General features: G+C 39.4%; 1 protein-coding gene across 3 annotated transcripts in view; it reads right to left on the reverse strand.

The window, feature by feature from the left end:
* Positions 1-15,383, reverse strand: part of LOC129770021 (venom carboxylesterase-6-like) — a 43,707-nt gene extending 28,324 nt beyond the window's left edge. The window contains exons 1-2 of one of the 3 annotated variants that reach the window (XM_055772600.1): positions 15,365-15,383; positions 15,015-15,223 (exon numbers count right to left, since the gene is read on the reverse strand). In XM_055772600.1, coding sequence (XP_055628575.1) covers positions 15,015-15,065 — 51 coding nt within the window. In that variant the 5' untranslated portion in view covers positions 15,066-15,223; positions 15,365-15,383. Of the gene's footprint in view, positions 1-5,453; positions 5,842-14,958; positions 15,224-15,364 lie in introns of those variants that run through there. The other 2 variants (XM_055772599.1, XM_055772598.1) reach the window with 2 other exon arrangements.
* Positions 15,384-16,049: the final 666 nt, after the last annotated feature.

Raw genomic sequence — 16,049 nt, forward strand, 5'->3', positions numbered from 1 at the left:
CGTTTGATCTATGACAGCGCGGTTCGCGCTCAAACGAAACCCATCCCAGGTTCCACCATTTCCCGAAGGCCTCCCAATCTATGGTGGGATAGCCAATGTTCCAAGCTTTATGTAGAAAAATCGAATGCATTTAAAGCTTTTCGGAAACGTGGAACCCCTGAAAATTTTCAAACGTATTTAGCCCTTGAAGATCAATTTAAAAACTTAATTAAAGGGAAAAAACGTGCTTATTGGCGAAATTTCGTGGGAGGTTTGTCACGAGAAACGTCAATGAAAAAATTATGGAAAGTGGCTCGAAACATGAGAAATCGCTCTTCAACGAATGAAAGCGAAGAATATTCACATCGATGGATTTTTAATTTTGCACGGAAGGTTTGTCCTGATTCCGCTCCTGTGCAAAAAATTGTTCGAGATATACCACAAGGTAGGTGCGATCTTGATTCCGAGTTTTCGATGGTAGAATTCTCTCTTGCTCTGCTTTCATGTAACAATTCTGCTCCGGGATCGGATAGAATTGAGTTCAACTTGCTGAAAAACCTCCCTGATGTGGCGAAACATCGCTTGTTGAATTTATTCAATCGGTTTCTGGAGAATAATATTGTTCCAGATGATTGGAGACAAGTACGAGTTATAGCTATTCAAAAACCCGGAAAACCCGCGTCCGACTTGCTTTGTGAGAAACATTTGAACTTTTCTCACGGAGATTCGGCAGTAAGTCGGGTCTCTTACATGGGCCTCCCCCAGGGCTCATGTTTAAGCCCCCTTTTGTACAACTTCGATGTAAGCGACATCGACAATTGCCTTACACAAAATTGCAGCCTAAGACAACTTGCAGATGATGGAGTGGTGTCTGTCGTAGGACCAAACGAATCCGACCTGCAAGGACCCTTACAAGATACTTTGAACAATTTTTCAACCTGGGCCATTGGGCTAGGGATCGAATTCTCCACGGAGAAAACAGAGATGGTGGTTTTTTCTAGGAAGCATAGACCAGCAAAACCAAAGCTTCAACTTTTGGGTAAACCGATCACTCATGCTATGTCATTCAAGTATCTTGGGGTCTGGTTCGACTCCAAATGTACTTGGGGGGCCCATATTAGGTATCTGAGTAAAAAATGCCAACAAAGAATAAATTTTCTCCGTACAATTACCGGCACCTGGTGGGGAGCCCATCCCGAAGATCTTATAATGTTGTATAGAACAACTATTCTCTCAGTGATGGAGTATGGCAGTTTCTGTTTTCAATCAGCTGCCAAAACACACCTCATTAAACTCGAGCGAATTCAGTATCTTTGTCTCCGTATCGCGTTGGGATGTATGCCCTCAACGCATACCATGAGTCTCGAGGTTTTGGCAGGCCTACTCCCACTAAAAGATCGCTTCAATTTATTATCTCTTCGGTTCTTCATCCGGTGTAAGGTCATGAACCCATTGGTGATCGGAAATTTTGAGCAGCTGATCGAGCTAAATCTTCACTCCGGATTCATGAGTTCATATCATGAATTCATCTCCATGCAGGTTGATCCTTCTTCGTATATTCCCAACCGTGTTTGTTTCCCTGACTACATCAATTCCTCTGTGCATTTTGATCTGTCCATGAAGCAAGATATCCATGGATATTCAGATTACCAACGATCGAGGATCGCTCCAACGATCTTCGATGAAAAGTTGTGATAATATGTACTTTACTGATGGGTCCACTATAAACGAGTCCACAGGATTTGGAGTGTTCAACGAATTTTTTAGCACCTCACACAGTCTTCAGAATCCTTGCTCAGTATATATTGCTGAATTGGCAGCAATTCATTGGGCGCTGGACAGCGTCGCCTCACGACCTGTTGAACACTATTACATTGTAACGGATAGTCTTAGCTCTGTCGAAGCTATCCGTTCAGTGAGGCCGGAAAAGCACTCGCCGTACTTCCTTGAGAGAATACGAGAAATTTTGAGTGCTTTATCCAGACGCTGTTATGTCATTACCTTTATCTGGGTCCCTTCACATTGCTCCATTCCGGGTAATGAGAGGGCTGACTCATTAGCAAAGGTAGGTGCAATTGAAGGCGATATTTATCAGCGCCTTCAATGAATTTTATTCTTTAGTTCGCAAAAATACCATCGCTAACTGGCAACGCAAGTGGAATGAAGATGAATTGGGCCGGTGGTTTCACTCGATTATCCCTAAGGTTAGCCTCAAACCGTGGTTCAAAAGTCTGGACTTGAGTCGGGACTTTATTCGCACCTTCTCCCGACTCATGTCCAATCACTGTTCGTTAGATGCACTACTCTTCCGTTTCAATCTTGCCAGCAGCAATCTCTGCGTTTGTGGCCAAGGTTATCACGACATCGAGCACATTGTTTGGTCGTGCGAGGTGTATCTGGTCGCCAGATCGAATTTAAAAAACTCCCTTCGGGCCCGAGGAAGACAGTCCAATGTGCCGGTGAGAGATATGTTGGCTCGGTTAGACCTTGATTACATGTCCCATATATATGTTTTCCTTAAAGCTATAGATCTTCGTGTGTGATTGCCCCTACATCCTTATACCCTCCTTTCCTTCCTTTGCGGGTAATTCGTCCCCTTGCTATAAATAGTAGAATAAGTTGAAATGTAAATACACTATAGATATACGAATAGATTTATAAATTGAGTGTTCATCAACATTGTTACAATTTCCTTATATCCCATCCTTCTCCTAAAAATATGTCACCCTCCTAAACTCGAGTACACCGCGAGTAATCGGTTCTCCACCTTACTAACCATAGATGTAAGAAAATTGTTTATATATATAGTTTTAAAATTATATTTAAGAATTCGGCTCCTTTAAACTTAAGTAACTGAGCCTGTAAAAATAAACGAATTAAAAAAAAAAAAAAATATGAAGGACGTGGAAATGAGGTCCAGTTGAGTTTACGAAGTGCAAATAGAAGAAACTGTTTCTGGCCTGACTCAATCGCTTTAGAGGCGAATGAACTGCAAAGTTTAAAGCCTCTTAAAAAAAAGAATGAATGAATGACCTGACTCAATGCGTTCTTCATGTACGACCATATACGGGTTCCAAACGATGTTACAGTATTCCAGAATAGGCCTTACATATGTAATATATAAAAGCTTTATTGTGTATGGGTCCTGGAAGTTATGTGAGAAGCGTTTGACAAAACTTAACACACTATTCGCCTAATTTATTACAGAGTTGTAGTGTTCTATGAATGTGAGTTTACAGTCCAGGACGACGCCTAGATCTCTAACTATTTCACATTTTTCTACATTTTGATTTCCAAGACATATTACAATATTTGGTACATGTTTTTTTCTGTTAAATGTTATAGAGTTGCACTTTTTCACATTCAGTTTTAGTACATTTTTATCACACCAAGTATGGAATACATGTATTTCGTTTCGAAATGCTTCGATGTCGTTTTCATTTCCAATTTCCGCGAAAAGCTTCATGTCGTCGGCATACACAAGTACATTGATACGCTTGAGAACGAAGGAGATGTCATTAACGTACAGAATGAAAAGAAGAGGACCAGGATGAGAGCCTTGTGGGACTCCCGAAGTGACTTTTACTGGATTTGAAAGAGAATTTTGAAAATGAACAATTTGTTCACAGTTTGTTAGATAAGAATTGAGCCAGTTTAAGAGTCTTTGTTCCATTCAAATTTTCTGCAATTTGAAGAGTAGTAATGGAATGTCGATGCGGTCAAATGCTTTACTGAAGTCAGTGTAAAGTCAGTGTAAAGAGCTTCTACGTGTTTGCCATTTGCCATTGCATTCAAAATAAAAGTCACAAAAGCCAACAGATTAGTTGCAGTTGAACGGCCCTTGAAGAAGCCATGTTTTATACACGTAATTCTATTCTTTACTTGTTGGAAGACTTTTTCGTTGACTATTGCTTCGAATAGTTTAGGAATGCAAGAGATAATGGCAATTCCACGATAATTACGTACGTCAGATTTAGCGCCTGATTTAAAGATAGGTACCAAAAAAGATTGTTTCCATTTTTCTGGGAATATTCCAGTTTGTAGTGACATATTGAAAATGCAATGTAAGGGAAGGGTGAGTTCCTCCACCAGGTTCTTTAGGAATATAGGTGCTATTCCGTCAGGTCCTGGTCCTTTTGTTCCGTCTAATTTTGTTAGTGCATGGCATATTTCCTGTTGTGAAAGATAGTTCACCGATATGTCATTTGGATATTCCGGTAAAAATGAAAAGTAGTTCGGATCGCGATTTTCTTCGGAAAATGTGGTATATACTTCCTGAAGGAAATTTGCAAAGAGATTACAAATTTCGTTCGAAGAATTCCTCACATCCTCATCGAGATGCATCTGCGATGGGAAGTTATTGCTTTTGAGCTTAGACTTTACGTAATTGAAGAATTTCTTCGGGCATGATTTGACTTCAGTTTCGACCTTTCTATTGTACTCTTCGTGTGCACTTTTAATTGCAAAATTTAATTCTTGGGAAATATTTTGATATTCCAGCAAATTTTGATGACTTTTGTCTATTTTGTTTTTTTTGTGTGCTTTTTGTTTTCTATTATTTAAATTTCTCATTAGAGCGTCATACCAAATAGGATATTTGCTGGTTGAACTTCTTCGTCTTTTTTTCTTCGGCACAAATTCTGATATTATGTTATTCAGAATTTCGTGAAGAATATGTACAGTTAAGTTGACATCTCGTTCGCTGTTTAATGAAGTTTGCCATTCTATGGCTTGTAGGCTACATTTGATTGCTTCAAAGTTCGTCTTGTTCGTCTCCCAGTCGATGGGCAATTGTCTATTATGTATAAAGATTGAGTATTCAATTGTTGTGTGAAATTTTTCATTTTTCCAAAGAGGAGTCATGGACTCATTCACACAAAAGTCGTCGGTGATGTTAGTGAATAATAGGTCTAGATAATATTTTTGGAAATTTTTTACATGATTAATTTGGTTAAGATCGAGATGCGCAATTTCGTCAAATATATATTGTAGGGTTTCATTTTCCCCGACGACTGGAAGTAGAATGCATTCATTATCATTATCGGGAACGAAGTCTACTTTATTTTGATTGAAGTCGCCATAGATATGCAATTTCACTTCTGGTTCTAGTGTTGCTGCAATTCGATTTGCCGTCTGAAAAAATAATTCATACGACTTTTTATTTGCATGTCCGGGTGGGAAATACACAGAAGCAAATATGTGTACTTCGCCAGCTATAGATAATTTTGCCCATACAAGCTCAAATTCTTTATGTTTTTCGGTGTAAGTTCATCAGAAGTGAAATTTGCATTAATGGCAATGAGGACCCTTCCTCCAGACTTCTTCGTGATTACCAGCACTTCAAAGCAGTCACCATATTACATTTGAAAGTTCAATAATTGGGAGTATGAAAGAATATTTAATATTTCGCTACGCTAAAAATTGGTTTTCATCCTAACATTTGAAGACAACACTTCAAAAAATCATATACATACTTCGAATCGTAGATTGCCAACTGGTGGTTTGGCATACGGTATTCCCAGGTACGAACAGTACTGCTTTTTTGTGAATGTTTCTTTCAGAAGACCAACTCCGAGGCCATTGTCGATTTTGGCCACACAATGTAGAACCTTTGCTGGGGCAGCAAACTTTGATAGCGAAACTAGCACCACGCACAACAACTTAAAATTGGAACTCATTTTCTTATTAATCGACTTCTATAACACTGCATCACATAACACGGTATGAACAAATATTTCTGACGTTTTTTGGCGTAGAATGATCTATAGTGAGCCGAAAGATAAGATGCTGCGATAGATACACACTGTCTGCACTGATCTACTAATCCGGATACACTCGATTCAATCCGGTATCGTCGTTGTTGTCCCGTGTACTGAATGTATTGTCATATCTGATTTTGTACACACAGTACGACTATAAAACTGACCGGAGTGAACCTAGCGCTAAATAAAAATGCATTTTACGGTTTCCTTCGGCACTTATTGCAGTTAATTTCCATTATTTTGATTGCACACTGTTTGCCAGGAGCACGTGTTCTTCTGTTCGAGAAGCTAAAAGCCGCTAAATTGTATTCAGTTTTATTGATTACTTGAGGTTTACTTTCATTTTACGTGTCGAATATATCGATACCATATGAAAAGCCGTCCGATGCGAAGCGCTTCTTATATAAACTTTTGCCCGGATACACAACTGGTCGGGATAGAGAGCATTAGAGGATCCCAGTGGAGTTGCCATACTCGTTAGTAAGTTTCAACTTACAACTGTAAGTTGATTTCAGGAGTCGCTGAAAATTGATTCCTTTGATCCCTTTGCGGGAAGTTCAATTTATGGATTTCAAGTTGTTGCTGTCTGATGAAAGGATATACACTTAAACTACGATAGATATATTTCTCTGCAGCTTCCCGGGACTGATGATAATGATGAAATGCATCAGAGTTTTCGATACTTTCGGCACAGCACGATGTTAGCATCGTCAGAACGTTTAAATTCAGTTAATAATCTACTTTGTCCGAATTTTTGTAACAAATTTAAAGTATTGTTAGGGGGAAAAGTTATTTGTGCCCTGATTGCAACCAGCAGTTTCCTCGCGGCATAACGTTTCAACAACAACGTAAACATCTCATCAAAACGAAAAGTGAAATCCCTGGCTCTTTTTCCCGTTCCTGTTATTTTTTCAGGCAATGAATTCTTTGCCGAAACTTTGTCGACGGCGAGCGTCTCCTTACACTGCATGCGATACTCCTTGCCCCCCAGTACACTTCAGCACGACTGAAATTACAATTCCGTTCCATTTGTACCGGATGTAGGAAGAAGAATAACAGTTTTTTAATTGATAAAAGTTTTAAGGCAGCAGCGTGTCGTCGACTGAAGCACTGATTTCGAATACGGAAGCCGCATTTTTCAGGGTTAATGAAAAGGAATGATTTATGCCAGAACACAGCAGGAGAATGACGCAGCTTTCGGTGTAACATATTTTCATTAATAACAATTTCTCGGGTACATTTCGAAAATTGTTCACATTGAATTGAGGTTTCGTAACATGATTATGTGAAACTATCGAATGGTTTCATGGATTTTGGAATGAAAACAGCACTGTGAGTTACAATTTGTTTAACTTTATACTTGGTGCATTAAAATCCAAACGAAATGAGAGAGTATAACCCACACCTCAAATAAGGACTGTATCGACATGTAATCTCAAACATTTGATACGTTATTACTTACAAACAGGTGCATATTTTTAGACGCGTATTCGCAGCGTGTTTTACATACTTGTCAAAAACGTAATAAAGGGTGTGTCACATCAAATTGCATCACGGAAAAAAACGCTGTAGAAATTCGCCCAGTAGACCGATCCTTTTGAAAATTTTAGACAGTAAAATAAAAACTATTAAACAACTTTTGGCATTTTCTTTTTATTTATACTTCGAGCCCAAGCCCGTATGCTCGCACCTTCCTCTTTGCCCCGTCCATAAGGTTCTGTACAACGTCAGGTTGTAGTTTTTTTTTGAACAGAAATCCATTTTCTCTTGAAGTCCGCCTCCGATTTGACAATTTTTGGGTTCTTTTGGGCTTCATAATCGCCCAATATTTCTCTATTGGGCGAAGCTCCGGCGCGTTGGGCGGGTTCATTTCCTTTGGCACGAAGGTGACCCCGTTGGCTTCGTACCACTCCAACACGTCCTGTGAATAGTGGCACGAAGCGAGATCTGGCCAGTAGATGGTCGGGCTCTCGTGCTGCTTCAATAGTGGTAGTAAGCGCTTCTGTAGGAGTGCCTACCTGCCCCTTTTACCGTGCCGGTCATCACGAAGGGGGCGCTCCGCTTTCCGCAAGAGCAGATCGCTTGCCACATCATGTACTTTTTGGCAAACTTGGATAGTTTCTGCTTGCGAATCTCCTCCGGAACGCTGAATTTGTCCTCTGCGGAGAAGAACAACAGGCCCGGCAGCTGACGAAAGTCCGCTTTGACGTAGGTTTCGTCGTCCATTACCAGGCAATGCGGCTTCGTCAGCATTTCGGTGTACAGCTTCCGGGCTCGCGTCTTCCCCACCATGTTTTGCTTTTCGTCGCGGTTAGGAGCCTTCTGAACCTTGTATGTCCGCAGGCCCTTCCGCTGCTTGGTCCGCTGGACGAATGAACTTGACAAATTCGGCTTATTTGCGACATCCCGGACCGAACTTCTCGGATCACGTCTAAACTGCTTAACTACGCGCTTGTGATCTTTTTCACTGACGGAGCATCCATTTTTTGCCGTTCTTCACCTTCCGGTCGATGGTTAGGTTCTCGAAGTATCGTTTTAGTACTCTGCTGACCGTGGATTGGACGATTCCCAGCATCTTACCGATGTCCCGATGTGACAACTCCGGATTCTCGAAATGAGTGCACAGGATCACAACGTGATCTATACACTCTTATCTGAATATAAGCGAAAGCTGAAGATATAATTCCTAAAAATTAAATTTCTACAGCGTTTTTTCCGTGATGCAATTTGATGTGACACTCCCTTTAGCAGGTCATTTGTTTGCATTTGCAAAGTTGTTTTCAATATACCGCGAGTCGAATTGGAAACTAAAAAAAAATCTTTGGCACATTTGGTGAACCGAGAAGGGTGCTCTTATGCGACCATCTTTTCCAACCAGCATAGAAAATTATGAGCATAGAAATCATAACCTAACATTAAAAATGAAGTACCTCGTGTGACTCTGCAGCAGTGATTTTAATTGGAAATCGCAATAGTAAGCTTCCGGATGGAAACATCGTCTGCCAAAGGAAACTATTCAATGGAATCATTGGCTACAGGCCATTGCAAATGCTGAACATATTTGCATCAATGTTGACTCCAAACAGTAAACAATGCAGGGCTCACGCGCGAGTCTAGCTTTATGCTGCAGACGCTCAATTGGTGTTGTCTGGGATATGGTTGCCAGAGCCCCTGGTGTAACATACAATCAAATAGCGTAAAGAGCCAGAGTGGAGTGTGAAACGAATAATTGAGGAGTTTCGCAATGAGTGTTCCTCGAAAGATCTGCCAAAAAGTGAACGTAAACCCGGTTTTAGTGAACTCGGATTGGACCAGAAAATGGTGGACTATATTTGTAAGCATTGATCGCTTCTATTCGTGATTTGGCCAAAAAATTTGGTAGCAACATCGGAATGATCCAGCGGATTAAAAAAACATGATTTGAAAACCAACAAAAGCCAAAAGAAAAGGAAACAAAAAAAATTCGGAACAGCAACATCGTGAAGCTTGACTTGCCTTCTCTATTTTGGCCAGATTTGGCAACGGTTCATTACTCCAAATCTACTCTTCAGTGGTTTGTGGAAAACACAATCATGTACGTTGAAAAATACCCCAACCTACCAAATTGTCCCTCACTGTGACCAATCGAACGTTACTGGGCAATTGTCAAGGGCATGTTCAAGAAGGGTAATACAGTGTCTCGGAGCATGTCAGACTTCAGGAAGAATTGGTCAGCAGCATCCAGGAAGTGCACGAAGGTTACTGTGAAGAACTTGATGGGAGGTGTCATATCCGTCGTTGTTTCTGAATTGTTTCCGTGTTAAAAATGGCGTCAAAACACAGCCTATTTCATGTAAAAATTGAAGGTAAAAAATAGTTTTTCAATCACTTTCGTCGCCACCACAACCGAATTTTCTGTTGTCGTTCTTCGTAAAGTGTTGCATATTATAATTTGTGAATTATTTCTTAATGAATTATGTCGATGTCGATGTGAAGAAAATTATTTTCCTAACAAACAAACTATTAAATAATTGCTGAAATGGTTAATTTTTCAGAGTTCGCACCTATCCCGTGCACGTTTATTCATCTAGTTGAATCTTTAGATACTGTAATGTTTTCGATAAAGAAATTTGTGATAGGGAATTAGCTGATGCATTCCATATCAAAGGCATCATTTTGGTTGCACAATATTTGCATACACCATAACATCATTCCCGATTCCAGCCAGCCAGGGGCGGCGGCGAGGTCCTCCGAATGGCCTTTCTCAAGGCCGGGAGAAAAGATTTTAGGTTCAGTTCTCCAATTAGCCTTTTTTCAAGGATGAAAGCGAATGAACTGAAAAAGTTTAAAGCTCCTACACTGCGTTTCACAACTATAGAACCACTCATTTTTTCTGAGTTCCCAGATATATGTAAAAAGTCGGTTGAATTGAAGTATATAGTGTAGAATACAATAACTGGCCATTTCAATTCTATTGTTATGTTCAGGCGCGAAACATTCAAAAAATAAAATTCCAGTGTTTCATAACTATAGAACCAGATGGAAAAACTCTCACTCCTTCACAAAATTAACGTCAATTTAACATCAATTAAGATAAGTTTTTAATTCGTGGGACATCTTTAGTTCTCAATAGGTTCAAATAACCTCTTATGGGTGGTTTCGACCATGCTGCGTATTTATTCGTTCAATATTCCTGTGCGACTACACTACATCTATGCGACCAGAATTCAGTTTTATGCAAGTATCTTTATTGGTCCATTAGTTCAAAATTATGAATTTTTGGAAAAGTTATTTTTGGAAAAAGGGGAAAATTTGATTTTTTTGACCACCCTGAAATGGAAATGGACACCCTAATAGAAACATATAAAATACGGGTCTAATATTATGCGATGAGGCAAACGACTTAAGCGCCATCCTTCCATCTCTGCTGTCAAGACGCGCCGTGTGAGTTGGCTGCGGAATGTTCCATCTAACTGTGGGAAGCAGCGTTAAGGAGATACTGGGCAGATAATGATGGCTAGCCGGTTGGCCAAGAAAACACTGATAATCGTAACTGCAACTCTTCCGGGAAAATAGTTCTAAAATGAACTGATATTTCATAAAATCATGACCTTTTTTCATTTTATTCGAAGGCGTAGTCCTACGTCAAAACATATAAGAACGAATAAGGAAACCGAACCATGATGTAGAGCTGAGCAAAGCAGTTCAGTTTGATGAACGGCTCAGTCGCTAACCGTTCACCTGAATGAACTAGTTCTTTTGAACAGTTCTTTCGCTCAGCTATATCAATATCGTTATCAAGAACAACATTGAATGTTAGCTGGAATCCAACATAGATAGGAAGTTTCACAGCTATTCATGTCCTTTCATTGATATCGTTAGATTAGACAGGACATAGGCGAACGGTATGCCCATATCTACCATGAAGGCTAACTCCCGAATTATATGGGAGTAAAATCTAAAAAATATAGGAAATTCATTCGTGAAATAGTTTACTTGTTTTACCATCCTCACTGTTTGTTTCAATTTCAATAGAGTGATCACCCTATACAGAAATCAAAGACATAGTTCTATGTCAAAAAAATCGTTAATTCGATGTAACTTAAAAACTGCGCTAGGTAGCTCTTTTATCTAGTTCAAAAGCTGAGCTGATTTCCCACTAAACGATATTCTTATACCAACACCATCATCATCATCATCATCAGTGCAATTAAGTAACATTTTTAAAGTGAACAATGTTTTAAGTTAGTTTTTTTATGGGTTTTTGCATTGATCTCCCAAAAATCCATTATTTACTATATTAATTTTATCAATCAAAACTACTTCCTCAATTTGCTCTTGTTCTGTGACGTTCTAACGGGTGTTAAATTAAAAATGAGAATTTTTTCAATACCTTTCAGTAACTCAAATAAAGAGCGTAAAATTTTCTTTCTCCAAGAAAATTGCTCTTTGGGCTCCCTAGAAACAGTAGGCGTGTTTGGTTTTGCTAGTTTTAATTTAGTCAAAGCAAAGATGGCGTCGAAACAGCACGTGCTCCGCGAACGCATTGTACGGTTCTACGAAACGCATTTCCAGCAAGGAAAATAGTTCACGGTGGCACATTTTAAGGAAGAAAATGTACCTGCCAGTACGGTATATCGTATCCTGGGTTCCCTGAACGTAGAGCGGAAGGTCGGAAGTGGTCGTCCGGTGACGATAATGACGAAGCAGAGGAAGACATCGTTAAAAAAGCTGTTTGACAAGAAGGACGCAACCAGCCTGCGGAAATATGGCTGCTCCCACGTATTGATCCATCGGACCCTCAAGATGGAAGGAATCGTCTGCAGAAAGAAAACGAGGTCGCCGGAGTACACGGAGGAGCAGATTGAGACGGTTAAATCACATTGTCGGTGGATGACCAAAAAATACCGCGGGACGTTTTTCGTTCTGGACGACGAAAGCTATTTTCCGCTGTCCAAAACGCATATTCCAGGAAATGATAATTACTACTCCAGCGACAAGTCATCCACACCGCCTGAAGTGAAATACAAGTTCAAGCACAAGTTTGAAAAAAAGGTTATGTTGTACATCGCCATTTCCGACCGGGGCATTTCAAAGCCTTGGTTTAAGCCGAGCGGTCTGGCAATCAACCAACAAATCTATCGAGAAGAGTGCCTCGATAAAATCCTGCTGCCGTTCCTGAACGAGCATCACGCGGATGGGAAGTACGTCTTCTGGCCGGACAAGGCGTCTTCCATTACGCCAAGAAGACGCTGGCGTATTTTGAGGAGAAAAAGATACCGTTCGTGCCGATAGAATGTAACCCAACAAACTTGCCCCAGTGCCGCCCAATAGAGGATTTCTTTGGCTCACTCAGTGCCCTAGTGTATAAAAACAATTGGAGGGCCAAGGACACGAAGCAACTGATTACAAGAATCCGGAATAGTATCCGGAAAATGGACGTAAGTGCCGTACAACGTTCTTGCGAGAGCATCGCGACAAAGTTGCGTCGAACAGCAGACCATGGCCCTTACTCAAACATTCACTGACATTTTTTTGACGAAAATACATTATGTTATTAATCAAGATGAAAAAAACATTTTTTTTTATATGTGATTGAAAAAATTCTCATTTTTTATTTAACACCCGTTATCTACACAGCCATTCCATGCCAAACCGATATAGTGGTTCTCAGATTTTTGGCAAAAGTGTTAATTTTGTGCTTTATTGCAAAACATCAGACCCGTATTTTTAATTTTTTTCTATTAGGGTGCCCATTTTCATTTTAGGGTGGTCCGAAAAATATTTTTTTTCTACTTTTTCCCAAAAATGCCTTTTTTTGAAAATTCATGACTTTTGAACCACTGAACAAAATTAATTGTTTTTTGCTATGTTTTTAGGATTTTTTTAAGGTTTTGAGGATTTGAGATATAACGGTTTTCAATATTAAATTCAATTTTTGAGAAAGATTTTTTATGCATTTAAAATGTTATTTTTCCTGAATAATTTTTCAACAACTTTATCAAACATCATCATATTTTCTGAAAAAAAGATCAATAATATTTGATACGTCCTTATAAAAATCAGTCGTAATTGGTAATATTATGAAGAAACTGCGATTTTGGATAGTTTCCGTCATAAGCCCCAAGTTTTAAAAAAATCGGGGAGAGTCGAGTCAGCGGCCGGCTGATTTGGCATGGAATTGCTCTATATAGTTCAGTGCTGGCGATTTTGGATTGAAATGTTTTCTCAAGGCTGCAATTAAACATTGCAGCCAGTCTCCGGAGGATTCTTTCAACCAGTAACGTACAAGTTTTACCCCCACAAAATCACAAACTACTATCACTGTTCCTGCTATTGTCGTTACTTTTGAATAGATTGACTCCGGAATGATTTACAATTTGTGAGTTGAAAGCCGTGCGAACGTGTTTGGTTACGTCAATTTTCATACAAAAGTGGTACCAAACGGAACATACATACGTACACTACAATGTATAATTCGACTCCATTATAAACCAATGGTACAGACTGTGAACATGTCATGCTGGTCATGATGGTCGGTTTTTGTCGCTCAGCGTGAAAACAATATCCCTGTTGATATGACCAGGAATTTAATTATGGCAATTCGACAAATAAATTCTCAGGTTTCATAGTGTTCCGTTTGTAAATTATGCAATATGCTCGCGCGCAGTATGTTGGACACTGGCGTTCATTTCATTATTGAGTTCTTTCGACATATGCTATGGGAAGTATAAAAAGCATGCAATTCCAATGAAGTCATTTCGATATAATATTGTACTATGAGTTCTCGGATTTGTTTTTTTTTTGTTGTTTTCTCTGAAATGACGATGACATATTTTATTGGTTGCCCATTCAGTTGACAGCGCGTTGGGAAGTTAAACCGTTTAGCAATTAATCCATTATGACTTTTTTGGCACGAAATACCAGTTGTCCATGTTAGGGATGAAAGCTTGACGTTCTGAATTGTGCATATTTTAGTTCGATGGGCTGTATTTTTGTGTGTCGAAAATACTGTCTATAATAAACATTTACTTCTAGATACTTCTGATGTACGTAATTTACACATTTTGTTCTGTGTGACACGGACATATTTCGTTATTTTATTGCTTAATATGTAAAGCGACGTAGATGAATATTACTGCCATGCCGGATGTGATCCAGTTATGTCCAGCGTACGAAAAAGCTTACATTTTTAATTAACCAAGGCATTTGGTTTGGAAATTATATGAGAAAGAAATAACGGGAAAAAAACTTGTAAACATCGACACCTTTCATTCAAGCGACGGAGTAGAGTTTCAATGTCAATCAGCAATACCATGAAAAATGCTTCGATAGAAATAAATAATTCACATCCAATCATGTACATCTTCATTTTACAAGGTAACGATCAGCTATTTTATTACAGCAATCTTTTCACTGCAGACGTAATCCACACACATGGCAAACGATTTACCTGTGCAAAACATCAGGTGCAACAGCAAATGAAGCATCCGAGAGGAGCTGAACGCGATGGAACGCGACTGGGAGCGGCGACGACACCGGAAAACGATGGGCAAAGTGAAAATATATGTTTCCCTGATCCCGTTTTTGCAATCAAAAAATTATCGGAAAAAATAAATTGCTTTCTACTATTTATCGCACTGCACTTGCTGGTTCACATCTTGCGTTCCCAACCCAGGATCAATGCAAAGGTCCACAGCTAATACTCGAATACCTAACGGATATCCTAAGTACCAACCTGGTTGGCCTCCAGTTTCCACTTCCATAAGAAAAGCACAACGAACACATACATACTATTTTTTCAAAGGAATATTTTATTGTGCTCCGCACGAGGATTATCAGCATCAGCCAGCACAGAGCTCCAGTTTCAATCCATGGGACATTCTTGAAACCATTTGCGCTGTGGTGTGTGTATGAAATTTTCGCTATTAACTTCCAGACGATCCATGGAGCAGATACAACTCGAAGAAGGCTTTTGCGTCACGTTTTCAAACACACCTGATCTAAACACAGTGCGGTTAGGATATGTATTATGAAGTGGGTTTTCTATCCTGGTTAAAGAAATGGATGTATAGATCGAACAGAGGGAAGTATAAGAGGGAACCGATTCCTTCGATCTAAAATTTATAGAACGTGGTTTTTACCTGAGAGAGAGGAGCCAGCTCGCATTTGTTGTGATCACCCTTATGTCAGCGCGAACCAGTCACGGTGAACCAAGGGGAAGTATTGAAATATGTAGAAAATTTCAACTTGACATTTTTTCACAAGACATTTTATGTGAAAATAATGTTGACGTCGGACTACATCTTTCATTTCTATACTTGGGGTGTAAGTTCAAAGCTTCGAGAACGAGAGTGTTACATTGGAGAAACAGGATTTTGAGCAAAACAACCGATTCGCCGGTTGAAAGAAATGGTATGATAACCGCTTCATTCGAAAGATAAAATGTCTACGCGTTATATGTGTTACTTTTTGATCCAAAAACTTGTTTCAATAGCTCAAAAATTGTTTTGAAAGCAAGCTATTGAAATCACAAAAATCTGTATATAAGCAGGTGTCAGCTCGATCATTAGATCATTTTGGAACAGTTATTGCTGCAAAAAAAAAACAAACTTGCTGCTGTGAAGAAGGCGACCAGCAAGAAGAAAGCTGCTGCTACTGCTGGTGTAGCTGCCCGAAACCAAAAGTCGAATAAATCCCTAAAAATCGCTGCATGCAAGCCGAAAACGCCGAAGCCATGGAAATCAACAGCAACTTCGAAAAAAAACTACCATCGTCACACATAACGCATAACACGAGAGAAAACAAGATAGTGTTTTCAGCAAATCA

Source organism: Toxorhynchites rutilus, chromosome 2 (assembly GCF_029784135.1).
Source record: "Toxorhynchites rutilus septentrionalis strain SRP chromosome 2, ASM2978413v1, whole genome shotgun sequence".
NCBI classification, from domain to species: Eukaryota; Metazoa; Arthropoda; class Insecta; order Diptera; family Culicidae; genus Toxorhynchites; species Toxorhynchites rutilus.